This window comes from Oncorhynchus tshawytscha, linkage group LG15 (assembly GCF_018296145.1).
Source record: "Oncorhynchus tshawytscha isolate Ot180627B linkage group LG15, Otsh_v2.0, whole genome shotgun sequence".
NCBI lineage: Eukaryota > Metazoa > Chordata > Actinopteri > Salmoniformes > Salmonidae > Oncorhynchus > Oncorhynchus tshawytscha.
In genome coordinates, this window is record NC_056443.1 from 8349564 (window position 1) to 8363200 (window position 13637).

The 13637-nt window shown below is 42.1% G+C and overlaps 1 protein-coding gene and 1 pseudogene across 1 annotated transcript in view; one reads left to right on the forward strand and one right to left on the reverse strand.

The window, feature by feature from the left end:
- Nucleotides 1–90: 90 nt before the first annotated feature.
- LOC112214330 lies at nucleotides 91–2277 on the reverse strand (annotated as a pseudogene).
- Nucleotides 2278–2412: 135 nt separating this feature from the next.
- cog5 (component of oligomeric golgi complex 5) overlaps nucleotides 2413–13637 on the forward strand; it is an 84934-nt gene continuing 73709 nt past the window's right edge. Inside the window, exons 1-6 of the mRNA XM_042298068.1 lie at nucleotides 2413–2515; nucleotides 2861–3000; nucleotides 3197–3254; nucleotides 6092–6146; nucleotides 6386–6455; nucleotides 11492–11612. Of these exons, the coding sequence (XP_042154002.1) occupies nucleotides 2470–2515; nucleotides 2861–3000; nucleotides 3197–3254; nucleotides 6092–6146; nucleotides 6386–6455; nucleotides 11492–11612 (490 nt within the window). The 5' untranslated portion in view covers nucleotides 2413–2469. The remainder of the gene's footprint in view (nucleotides 2516–2860; nucleotides 3001–3196; nucleotides 3255–6091; nucleotides 6147–6385; nucleotides 6456–11491; nucleotides 11613–13637) is intronic.

A 13637-nucleotide genomic window follows, 5' to 3' on the forward strand; every position in this document is an offset into this window, starting at 1 on the left:
ACATGTTGAAGTGAATCTGATGTGACACATTATGTGCATGCACACTGCACACCTGGACTATCAGAATACATTTTTTTTTAAAGAAGGTAATATAGTAAATAAAATATTTTATTTCATAGAAAATAAAATCAATAACATACACATTAAAATATACCTAGCCTGTGTTTATGATAGGCCTTCTGTCTGGGGAGCCATATGTGTTGTGGAGGTAGTCTATGACTGCGGCGCTGCTTTGCAGGGAGTTGATCACCTTCCTCTCGGGCTGGGAGCTGACCCTCTCCAGCATGTAGATGAGGTGCTGGTGGAAGCAGGTGAAGGGGGTCCCCTGGTTTGTGGCGAGGTCCACCCAGTCCCACACACACTCAAGAGGGGTCTCATTGTAGCCAGTGAACATGGCCGGGTTGGACAACAGCCCCCGGCCTGCCATCACACCTACAAGACAGGACATGTGGGGTGGGAGGGGAAGTGCCTTGAGTGAGCCATATAACTATACAGATCCTGTATAGAGATATTCTATATTTTCTCTAATTATTTATTTGCATGGAACCTCTAGCTACCCTTTAAGTATTTACCATTAATATCTGTTAAGATGACACAATAAACAGAGAATGATTTCCCTGGAGGGAATGAGAGGTTACAGAATAAATGCAGATGAAAAGAAGATAGTGTTTATGATAAGGAGTAAACAGGGGCTATGCAGTTCTATAAAAATAAACCATGATAGTGCCTCCCAGAACCCCCCCATGTTGTGGTTTATTTTCATAGAACTGCACAGCCTGTCATTGTGGATCACTTTGGCCTATATAAATGGATTTAATATGAAGCCATTTCAAGAGCATCTTTCCCAAGGAAATAACTCTCATATGACACCCTATTCCCATACACAGTGCACTACTTTTGACCAGAGCCCTGTGTGACTGCCTTTGGAGTCTGGTCAAAAGTAGTGCACAACATTGGGAATAGGGATCAATTGAAATTTGCACTAATTGAACTGACCATCAACTCAAGTGAGCTGATGTGTGGTCTCCACATCTCGGATGGTCTTTATGTCTCTGTTGGCGATGACAGGGACTGACAGGCTGCCCTTGATGGTCTTGATAGCGTCAAAGTGGACCGCTGGTGGCGGTCCGACCATGGACCGTTATCCAGGACACCCCTGCCGCCTCTGTCTTCTGACACAGGTCCACCGTACATCACAGGTCCTTGTGAATTCTGGGAAAAGAGAGCGGAAACAACGACTGGAAAAGGAACTTCTGATGACACTTAGGTTGCTTGCAAAATACAGCTGTTACAGGCTCTTTTGTCTTGGAAGCAAAAGTGAAACAATTATATTTGGTGATATGATCACTCTTACCTTATTTTGATGGAGGCTGTGTAGTTAGGATTGTCTACTTGGTTCCTGACATGTCAAACCATGTCTTTGACAGGCTCAGGTTTGTTGAGAAGGCATGCACCGTAGCCTTCCGACATGGCCCACTGCTGGGGACAGCCATAGTTGAGGTCCACTCCATCAGAGAAGGGCGAGACCACACAGGCTGCATCGGCCAGGGTCTGGGCACCACTGGCAGCAAACTGCACGATCGGAGGATGGTCAGCTGAGAGATACATTGAGCAATAAAGTTGGATTTAATTGACACCAAATTGACAGTCTTCACACATCCAATGACTGCAGACACCAAGTCCCTATATTTTGAGAGGCATCTAATATTTCCTTTAAAAAAAAAAGTGATCTCATATTACCTTCATTGTTTGTAAATTCACTGTCTCTGGCTTTGACAGAACACATACAGTCAGGAGCAACTATCATTGGAGTGAAGCAAATGTCACAGTCAAATTTCCTCACCAGTGACCAGAATGCCAACCTGGAAAATAAACGATGAGATATAGCTATTGCTCAACCTACTTCAGCTATCCGCACAAATCCCCACCGCTGAACAAGTCATTGAAAATGTCCAAAGATCAGATCCTCTTACTTTGAATACCGGACCATAGGAGCACAGATTTTCAGAACTTCCCTTACTCAAAACATGTCCATCATGTTGGTGGTCGCCCTTTTCATAGACCATATGTTTTTAATCACTGAAGTTAGCTAACCAGTTGGCTAGCTTGTTAGCCATGGCAATGCTTTTCTTTCCACAGTCGAAATAGTTTGGTGCATACAGTTTATGGCCTATTCTAACGTTGATGTGACTCGATAACGTTCATATTTTATGTAATTAAGATAGCAAGATAAAGTTCACAAACACCCGAATGCAAACAATAACACGCAGTATCGTTAGTGGGCGTGTCCACCGAACAACTTTTCATTTTTGAACTTTGAACCTAATAAGTATAAATAAATAACGTTATCACAATGAACTTTGGTACCAAATACAGATCGTTTGATTTTTCTTTTGAAGAATAAAATGTTTGGTTTGGTTCATTTCCTGTCGCTGAAATTATACGTCATTGTGTGATGACGTGGAAAACATGGAGGGTAGTGGAGGAGCTTCAACGAATTTGCTGCTAAGTGATGGTAAAATTCTGTATTTTAACATTTATTTTCAATACTTTTCTGTCAATCAGTTCTACTTTACGTAGGTGTATGTTTTGTTTTATTCAGCTAGGTGTATCAGCTCCGTAGTCGTTTAGGAATGAGAGCTACCGAGTTGACGGGGCAGTCCATCATTGACTGACATCAAGGCGTCATAATCGTTTACGTTTTTCAATATTCTTTACTTGTGATAAAAAACAAAAGTGTCTTTGGAAATACGTTTGGAGTTTAATGTGTGTGGCCATATTGTTGCTTTACCATGGGTAATAAATAATCCAGGAAGTGGATGGCTAATAAATTGTTCCCTTTTATCCACCTCTTCTCCAGAATGCTATGCTGATTTTCTCATAGAGGACTTTGACGTGAAGACGTACACAGCCCAGGCCATCCACCATGCTGTCATTGCAGAACAGCTGGCCAAGCTGGCTCAGGGCATCAGTCAGCTGGACAAGGAGCTCCACAGCCAGGTATACGTGACACCTATCATCTGTCACACACAACTGTATCTCACACATGTGAGACCCATAGTGACATATCTATATAGATTATTAGTTTAATCAGCCAGTCAGTTTGTTCTATACTGATGGCTGGTATGTATACATTTTCTGTAGGAAAGACATGTGTTGAAGACTTCCTGACTGTGGTAAATATTTCTCTTGTCAGGTTGTTGCCAGGCATGAGGAGTTACTTGCTCAAGCTACTGGGATTGAGTCTTTGGAAGGTAACACACCTTTAGCACATATTTGTTTTTGTCATCATCATGGCACTTCTGACTTTTTGGAACAGGGGTTTTCAACTGGGGTCTGCGGGCCCCTAGGGGCTTTTGGCCAAGGGATCCATGTCCAAAAGCCACGGATCCCTGTGTAATACAATACAAGTACTGTGGATAAAATATAATATTATTCATCTAAAATGTAACTCTGGACAACATGGGCCTGGGAGGCTCACAGGGATATTGATATCCACAGTACTCCACCAAGTATATACAGTACCAGTCAAAAGTTTGGACAAACCTACTCATTCAAGTGTTTTATTAAAACTTTTTTTTTTACTACATTGTAGAATAATAGTGAAAACATCAAAACAATGAAATAACACATGGAATCGTGTAGTAACAAAAAAGTGATAAACAAATCAAAATATATTTTATATTCATCAAAGAAGCCACCCTTTGCCTTTTATTTATTAACCCTTATTTTACCAGGTAAGTTGACTGAGAACACATTCTCATTTACAGCAACAACCTGGGGAGAGGAATGCGCCAATTGTAAACTGGGGATGATTAGGTAACCGTACAGATTGGGAATCTTTAGTGACCACTGAGAGTCAGGACACTCGTTTAACATCCCATCCGAAAGACAGCACCCTACACAGGGTTATGTCCCCAATCACTGACCTGGGGCATTGACATATTTTTTTAGCCCAGAGGAAAGGGTGCCTCCTACTGGCCCTCCAACACCACTTCCAACAACATCTGGTCTCCCATCCAGGGACTGCCCAGGACCAACCCTGCTTATCTTCAGAAGTAAGCCAGCAGTGGGATGCAGGGTGGTATGCTGCCTTGATGGCAGCTTTGGCATTCTCTGAACCATTCTCTCAACCAGCTTCACCTGGAATGCTTTCCCAACAGTCTTGAAGGAGTTCCCACATATGCTGAGCACTTGTTGGCTGCTTTTCCTTCACTCTGCGGTCCAACTCATCCCAAACCATCTCAATTAGGTTGAGGTTGGGTGATTGTGAAGGCCAGGTCATCTGATGCAGCACTCCATCACTCTCCTTGTTCAAATAGCCCTTACACCGTCTGGAGGTGTGTTGGATTATTGTCCTGTTGAAAAACAAATGATAGTCCCACTAAGAGCAAACCAGATGGGATGGCGTATCGCTTCGGAATGCTGTGGTAGCCATGCTTGTTAAGTAATACCTTGAACTCTAAATAAATCACAGACCGTGTCACCAGCAAAACACCTCCAGCATGCTTCACGGTGGGAACCACACATGCGGAGATCATCCTTTCACCTACTCTGTGTTTCACAAAGCCACAGCGGTTGGAACCAAAAATCTCAAATTTTGACTTATCAGACCAGTGGACAGATTTCCATCAGTCTAATGTCCATTGCTCGTGCTTCTTGGCCCAAGCAAGTCTCTTCTTCTTAATGGTGTCCTTTAGTAGTGGTTTCTTTGCAGAAATTCAACCATGAAGGCCTGATTCACACAGTCTACTCTGAACAGTTGATGTTGAGATGTGTCTGTTACTTGAACTCTGTGAAGCATTTATTTGGGCTGCAATTTCTGAGGCTGGTAACTCTAATGAATGTATCCTCTGCAGCAGATGTAACTCTGGGTCTTCCTTTCCTGGGGCGGTCCTCATGAGAGCCAGTTTCATCATAGCGCTTGATGGTTTTTGCAACTGCACTTGAAGAAACGTTCAAAGTTCCTGACATTTTCCGTATTGACTGACCTCCATGTCTTAAAGTAATGATGAACTGTCGTTTCTCTTTGCTTATTTGAGCTGTTGTTGCCATAATATGGACTTGGCCTTTTACCAAATAGGGCTATCTTCTGATTGTGGTCTATCCTTGTCACAAAACAACTGATTGGCTCAAATGCATTAAGAAGGAAAGAAATTTCACAAACAAACTTTTAATAAGGCACACCTGTTAATTGAAAACCATTCCAGGTGACTACCTCATGAAGCTGGTTGAGAGAATGCCAAGAGTGTGCAAAGCTGTCATCAATGCAATGGGTCGCTAATTTGAAGAATATGAAATATAAAATATATTTTGCTTTGCTTAACACTTATTTGGTTAATACATGATTCCATATGTGTTATTTCATAGTTGTGATGTCTTCACTGTTGTTCTACAATGTAGAAAATAGTTAAAGTAAAGAGAACCCAAACTTTTGACTGGTACTGTATATAGATTTTTTACGTAAATGTAATTTAAAGTTTGTGGCATAATGTGTAGAATTGCAGTATTTAGCTTGAAAGCTTCAACAAAAAATCTCTGCCCCATGGCGGCCCTTTTAAATGCTCTTTCCCCTGGCACAAGACTAGATTAGTCTGGCTATGCACTGCAGACGTCACAGTTAAACTCAGTGTAGACCATTTTTTTTTGTGTTCTGATGATGAGGGGGTTCCTGATCAATTTGCTATCACAAAAGGGGTCCCCAGCCCCAAAAGGTTTGAGAACCCCTATGCTGGAATATATGCTGTCATTGTAGTGCTGTTGACATTCCATAAGGGGCGCTGCTGTCACACGATTGTAAAAAATGTCAGCGAGTGTCTCAGTTTTGAAGTGATTGTGTTCTATTTGAAAGGAGAATAATGTTGTATTATTGTTAAAAAGAAAAATGCTTTTGCAACCTCTTTGCAATAAGGAATTGAGACCAAAAGCTCAAGAGAAGTTTCAAGTGTTTAATACCAAGGATACAGTCAGCTGAGTGCATACATTTAGAAAGTTCACAAAGCATCTTATACTCTTCCATCATTACATAAAAGCCAATCATATCATTTTTATGTCAATAAATTGAGTGAGATGTTTGTGTGTTGTTTCTCAGGGGTCCTGCAGATGATGCAGACCAGGATTGCTGCTCTGCAGGGTGCTGTGGACAGGTAGGTTAACAACTGATCTTGGACCAGATTAACATAACCCCAATCTCAACCATTATGGTGATGAAGCAACATCTTACCTAGTGGTTAGGTGCATTATCTACCTACTCCAAGCCTATAACATACCATAACACATCATCACAGGGAATGATCAAGGCAAAATATGACCCTTGTGTTCAGAGACCCTCAAAAATCAGACCTCTAATAACAGCACTCAACCTGCTATTTGTTTTCTCTCGTAGGATAAGGACAAAGATCGTTGACCCCTACAATAAGATTGTAGCCAGGACTGCCCAGCTCGCCAGATTGCAGGTATCCATCCATCTCCTTGTGTTTGAGAGGCATAAATACTTGAGAGGCATATAATACATAAATAAATCTGTTGTGTTGATGGGTTTTGTATTGTTGTATGGCTGTGGACTGAGGCTCAATAGCAGGGGGGAAGATTTCCTCTCTATTGTTATCAGCACTCTGGCATTATCTCTACTTCTGCACTGGACTTGATTTCCATGTTTCTGAGGTAGTGAAATGTATAGACAGTATTTGCTTGGGTTTTTATTGTCTCACTCCCCATTTTCAAGACCGGTACGTCAAGTTAGGTGCTGTACATATTGTCAAGGTCGCCTAATGCATCTTGGACAGTTTCCAGGATCCTCCTGTTTTAAATTGTAAAGATGACAATAACCCAGAGCCGTATAGAGATCTATATGGCTCTGGGGATGTCCTCTTCTAACCTGTCAATACAATGTAGCTATAGCTGGTGTCAGTGTCTATCATGCTGTAATGATATGAGTGCCCTGTACTCAATGGTTTACAACAATGATACAACAATGATATGTTTTATGCAAGCATCGATCTACCCATTGACATTTATTTGACCGTTAAATACCACAAATATTACAGTGGCTTGCGAAAGTATTCACCCCCTTTGGCATTTTTCCTATTTTGTTGCCTTACAACCTGGAATTAAAATGGATTTTTGTGGGGTTTGTATCATTTGATTTACACAACATGCTTACCACTTTGAAGATGCAACATATTTTTTATTGTGAAACAATCAAGAACTAAGACAAAAAAACAGAACTAAAACGTGCATTACTATTCACCCCCCCAAGTCAATACTTTGTAGAGCCAACTTTGCAGCAATTACAGCTGCAAGTCTCTTGGGATATGTCTCTATAAGCTTGGCACATTTAGCCACTGGGATGTTTGCCCATTCTTCAAGGCAAACCTGCTCCAGCTCCTTCAAGTTGGATGGGTTCCACTGGTTTACAGCAATCTTTAAGTCACACCACAGATTCTCAGTTGGATTGAGGTCTGTGCTTTGACTAGGCCATTCTAAGACATTTACATGTTTCCCCTTAAACCACTCAAGTGTTGCTTTAGCAGTATGCTTGGGTCATTGTCCTGCTGGAAGGTGAACCTCCATCCCAGTCTCAAATCTCTGGAAGACTGAAACAGGTTTCCCTCAAGAATTTCCCTGTATTTAGCGCCATCCATCATTCCTTTAATTCTGACCAGTTTCCCAGTCCTTGCAGATGAAAAACACCCCCATAGCATGATGCTGCCACCACCATGCTTCATTCACTGTGGGAATGGTGTTCTCGGGGTCATGTGAGAGTGGTTGGGTTTGTGCCAGACGTAGCGTTTTCCTTGATAGCCAAAACAGCTAAATTTTAGTCTCATCTGGTCAGATGCCTTCTTCCATATGTTTGGGGAGTCTCCCACATGCCTTTTGGCGAACACCAAACATGTTTGCTTATTTTTTTCTTTAAGCAATGGCTTTTTTTCTGGCCACTCTTCTGTAAAGCCCAGTTCTGTGGAGTGTACGGCTTAGTGGTTCTATGGACAGATACTCCAACCTCCACTGTGGAGCATTGCAGCTCCTCCAGGGTTATCTTTGGTCTCTTTGTTGCATATATATATATATATACATACACATTCCCATAAAAAAAAATATATAAAAAAAAATAACTTTGAACATCCCACAGAGCAGCATTAAATCCATTCTAAAAAAAATTAAAGAATATGGCACCACAACAAACCTGCCAAGAGAGGGCCGCCCACCAAAACTCACAGACCAGGCATATATATATACATACATACATACAGTGGGGCAAAAACGTATTTAGTCAGCCACCAATTGTGCAAGTTCTCCCACTTAAAAAGATGAGAGGCTTGTAAATTTATCACAGGTACACATCAACTATGACAGACAAAATGAGAAGAAAAAAAATCAAGAAAATCACATTGTAGGATTTTTAATGAATTTATTTGCAAATTATGGTGGAAAATAAGTATTTGGTCAATAACAAAAGTTTATCTCAATACTTTGTTATATACCCTTTGTTGGCAATGACCGAGGTCAAATGTTTTCTGTAAGTCTTCACAAGGTTTTCACACACTGTTGCTGTTATTTTGGCCCATTCCTCCATGCAGGTCTCCTCTAGAGCAGTGATGTTTTGGGGCTGTTGCTGTGCAACACGGACTTTCAACTCCCTCCAAAGATTTTCTATGGGGTTGAGATCTGGAGACTGGCTAGGCCACTCCAGGACCTTGAAATGCTTCTTACGAAGCCACTCCTTCGTTGCCCGGACGGTGTGTTTGGGATCATTGTCATGCTGAAAGACCCAGCCACGTTTCATCTTCAATGCCCTTGCTGATGGAAGGAGGTTTTCACTCAAAATTTCACGATTCATGGCCCCATTTATTCTTTCCTTTACACGGATCAGTCGTCCTGGTCCCTTTGCAGAAGAACAACCCCAAAGCATGATGTTTCCACCCCCATGCTTCACAGTAGGTATGGTGTTCTTTGGATGCAACTCAGCATTCTTTGTCCTCCAAACACGACGAGTTGAGTTTTTACTAAAAAGTTATATTTTGGTTTCATCTGACCATATGACATTCTCCCAATCTTCTTCTGGATCATCCAAATGCTCTCTAGCAAACTTCAGACGAGCCTAGACATGTACTGGCTTAAGCAGGGGGACACGTCTGGCACTGCAGGATTTGAGTCCCTGGCGGCGTAGTGTGTTACTGATGGTAGGCTTTGTTACTTTGGTCCCAGCTCTCTGCAGGTCATTCACTAGGTCCCCCCGTGTGGTCCTGGGATTTTTGCTCACCATTCTTGTGATCATTTTGACCCCACGGGGTGAGAACTTGCGTGGAGCCCCAGATCGAGGGAGAGTATCAGTGGTCTTGTATGTCTTTCATTTCCTAATAATTGCTCCCACAGTTGATTTCTTCAAACCAAGCTGCTTACCTATTGCAGATTGTCTTCCCAGCCTGGTGCAGGTCTACAATTTTGTTTCTGGTGTCCTTTGACAGCTCTTTGGTCTTGGCCATAGTGGAGTTTGGAGTGTGACTGTTTGAGGTTGTGGACAGGTGTCTTTTATACTGATAACAAGTTCAAACAGGTGTCATTAATACAGGTAATGAGTGGAGGACAAAGGATATCCTTAAAGAATAAGTTACAGGTCTGTGAGAGCCAGAAATCTTGCTTGTTTGTCGGTGACCAAATACTTATTTTCCACCATAATTTGCAAATAAATTCATTAAAAATCCTACAATGTGATTTTCTTGATTTTTTTCTTCTCATTTTGTCTGTCATAGTTGATGTGTACCTGTGATAAATTTACAAGCCTCTCATCTTTTTAAGTGGGAGAACTTGCACAATTGGTGGCTGACTAAATACTTTTTTGCCCCACTGTATATATACATATATATATTGTTGGATTTTATTTCAGATCTTTAGGGGCTTCGTAGCGAAGGGGGTGAATACTTTTGCAAGGCACTGTATATGACCACTTTTACTCTTGTTGCACATGCCTGTCATTTTGGAATCACTCGCCACCACTTTGGAGAAAGGTATATTTATATAGATGATTTATAGAACTGTGCTTATGGAGGCTGAGTGATCTTCAAACCAGGAATCCTAGCTGTTATGTCAAATCCATCTGTTTTTCTTGGTAAATCCTCCACTATTTAATACATAAAGGCCATGTTAAAGGTTTACAACGTTATCTCAACCTTTCAAACAGCATTACTTTGATCCTGTTCTCAGATAGCATCTGCAATCTTAACCCGTGACATCACTGTTGTGGTTTTTAATCCACCTCGCTATCAGTGGCCACCCGTTTAGAAGAAATCAGTAAAAAGCAATCAGGTGATTTAAAATAAGACCTGTTCTTGTGATCAACCTGACCCAGTCCTGTCCGAGGCTGGGTAACCGCGGCCTGATAGAGAGCGAAATAGAGACTCTCTGCGTTTACAGGCTCTGTCAACTTACGCACACTGCAGCTCCGTTGTCTGTGGACTCGAGGGGAAGGCTTATTAAATATTGATGGAATATGGCTTCAGTCAGAAAGGTTACTGTGATTCTAACTGGCTCTTTCCTCTAACATGGCTCTGTCTCTGTGTTTGCTCTGTCTGTCTTCTGATGCTCTGTCTGTCTCAGCTTTGTCGTGTGTGTGTGTGGAGTGTTATTGTTGTTATCTACACCTCAGACATTCATCCTGCAGAGAAGATACTAGTAGCAGGCAGGCATGCCAGGCTGGTAGGATCTTAACACGGGCCTGGTTTGTGAAAGGAGAGGGTGCTGTGATTTCTGAATAGAATAGTTGCAATGTTTTCTATTATTTTATACAGACAGACAAGACAGTGGTGCTGTGGGACCAATATCTGTGCCTCCTCTTTTTTCACTTTTCACTCCCAGGGACTGTCATGTCCTTGGTGTTAGGGTGTGTGTGCGTATATTCTGTCCACCTCTGTGGGACTGGGGTGAGGTGGGTCTGAAGGAGACCGGTAATGATCAGACTATAAATCCAGGGGCAATAGGAGAGTGCTTTGTTTATCTTTTAGTCTAGTGTTCGCTCACAAAATGGAAGCTTCTCGGCCACCCACAGATAAAGCAATCAGTCTGACACACAGACACTTGGGACGGACACACAGACACAGACACACAGAGGCTGAAGGGACAGACCCCCAGCTCTCTAGCTGCATCCAACACACTACTAAGCCCAAACACACTGCTGACCTCTGTCCTTCAGCCCCAGACACAGCTCCACAATGCTGCTAGACACACTGTTATTATTACCACTATTGATATGCCCATGGTCGGCGTTATTGTTACAATATAGGCTACAATAGGAAAATAAATACTTGGAAATGTCGACAGTGATTGATTCAAGATAATTTACAATAAGTGATCTTCAATCAATTATGACGAAAAAAGAGGGTCGTTCCATATTAGTTTTGACGTTCGCTCACATCTTTTCATAGAGATTCAGAAAGACTGGTTCAGAGGGGGTTCTATTTTGTTTGGTTATATATTTTTCTATTTTTCCCAGGTGGCGTGTGATCTGCTGCGAAGGATCATCAGGATCCTGTACCTGTCCAAGCGTCTGCAGGGCCAGCTCCAGGGGGGAAGCAGGGAGATCACCAAGGCTGCTCAGAGCCTCAACGAACTGGGTGAGTGACCACTGCCTGTTCACCTTTGATACACTACACTGTACTACTGACAAGGCTGCACAAAGCCTCAACGAACTGGGTACTGTAGCACTGACATGGTTAACTCACCTCACTTGGGCCTACTGTAAACAGAGTGTAGATCAGGGATAGGCAACGCTGGTCCTGGAGCACCGCAGGCACTTCATGTTTTTGATTTAGCTGACCTGGAAGGCCAGGTGTGTTGAATTTAGGCAATCATTGAACTGATCAGTTCGCTCAGTTGATCAGGTGTAGTTGGAACAAAATCCTCCAGTACATGCGGCACTCCAGGAACAGGGTTGCCTACCCCTGGTGTAGATGGTGATGAGATCCCCAAGGCTGCCCAGATCAGCCTCAACAAACTGGGTGAGTGACCCTGCTCATTCACTATAATTCTACTGACACTAAGGTGAAACTCCCCTCATTTAGGCCTACTGTAGAAGGTGTAGGTGGTGTTGAGATCACTCAGAGCCTCAAAGAGCTGTGTGAGTGACTTATAGAAGAAAAGGGAGGATAGGAAGCACTGCAAGGACACACTAGTTAGTAGATGTTTGTTCTGTAGGTGGAAAGTGCTTTTTGGGCAATCAAAAAATGAGTGCTCTTCATATAATTAAAATGCCTTTGATCTTGATATTTTTGGAAAGATTTTGTTCTATTGAACATGTTGTTTTGTAATAAAGGCATTTTAATTCTATGAATAGTGCCTGGGTCGTCCTTGTTTTTTGAGAACTGTCTGATTTGACTCGGACACTGCTTACGTCTCACTATAGCCTCTGCTAACACGCTAGGTTGGTAAATGCTGTAGTCACTTGAAGGTCACTGTATGTAAGGTCACTCAGGTTGGATTTGGCTTCAATCAAACCAATGATTGGCAGACAGAGTTCAAATCAAATTTCCTTGATTATCTAAAGAAACAGCACTTTTTAACTACTAATAATCTAATCAAATTGTATTAGTCACATACGCCGAATACAACAGGTGTAGACGTTACAGTGAAATGCTTACTTACGAGCCCCTAACCAACAATGCAGTTAAAAAATTTATTTAAAAAACATGGATAAGAAATTAAAGTAACAAGTAATTAAAGAGCAGCAGTAAAATAACAATAGCGACACTATATACAGGGGGGTACCGGTACACTGGTTAGTTGAGGTAATATGTACATGTGGGTAGAGTTATTAAAGTGACTATGTATAGATGATAACAACAGAGAGTAGCAGCGGTGTAAAGGAGGGGGGCAATGCAAATAGTCTGGGTAGCCATTTGATTAGGTGTTCAGAAGTCTTATGGCTTGGGGTAGAAGCTGTTTAGAAGCCTCTTGGACCTAGACTTGGCGCTCTGGTACCGCTTGCCTTGCGATAGCAGAGAGAACAGTCTATGACTAGGGTGGCTGGAGTCTTTGACAATTTTTAGGGCCTTCCTCTGACACTGCCTTGTATAGAGGTCCTGGATGGCAGGGAGCTTGGCCCCAGTGATGTACTGGGCCACCTTTTTATTGGGTTTAGGGTTAGTGTTTCCGCATGGCCATATCTCCATGTTACAGCGCTCGTTCACAGAAGACAGGCCGCCACCTGTGCTAATTAGCTGTCTAGCATGCTCTTAATTTGTGTAAGCTAACTGGGGAGGAATTGTAGTTCGTCAGTGTATGGATCTGTGCAAAACTGCAACAGGAAGTGTATCTTTTATTATTTGAAAGGTTATTTTTCGCTGACATGAAAGATAAGGGGCGTATTAGCATGCGTTTCAGGAAAACGTTGTGAAAGCGATCATTATTCAAGTTTCTAAACGTTAAAACACATGGTCAGAATTGTAGTTTACATGGAGCCAAATGTGGACAAATGTAATGGCTGGAAACCTTACATACGGAGAAGAAGGGTTTTCGAGAGCTTAGGGTTGATGTTGTTGTGCTCAATATTCTACATTTAGCTAGTGAGCTATAAAGTCATTCAGGGATGCAATTTACCATTCAATGTATGGATAAGGGATTGTGTATAGTAGGAACACCAG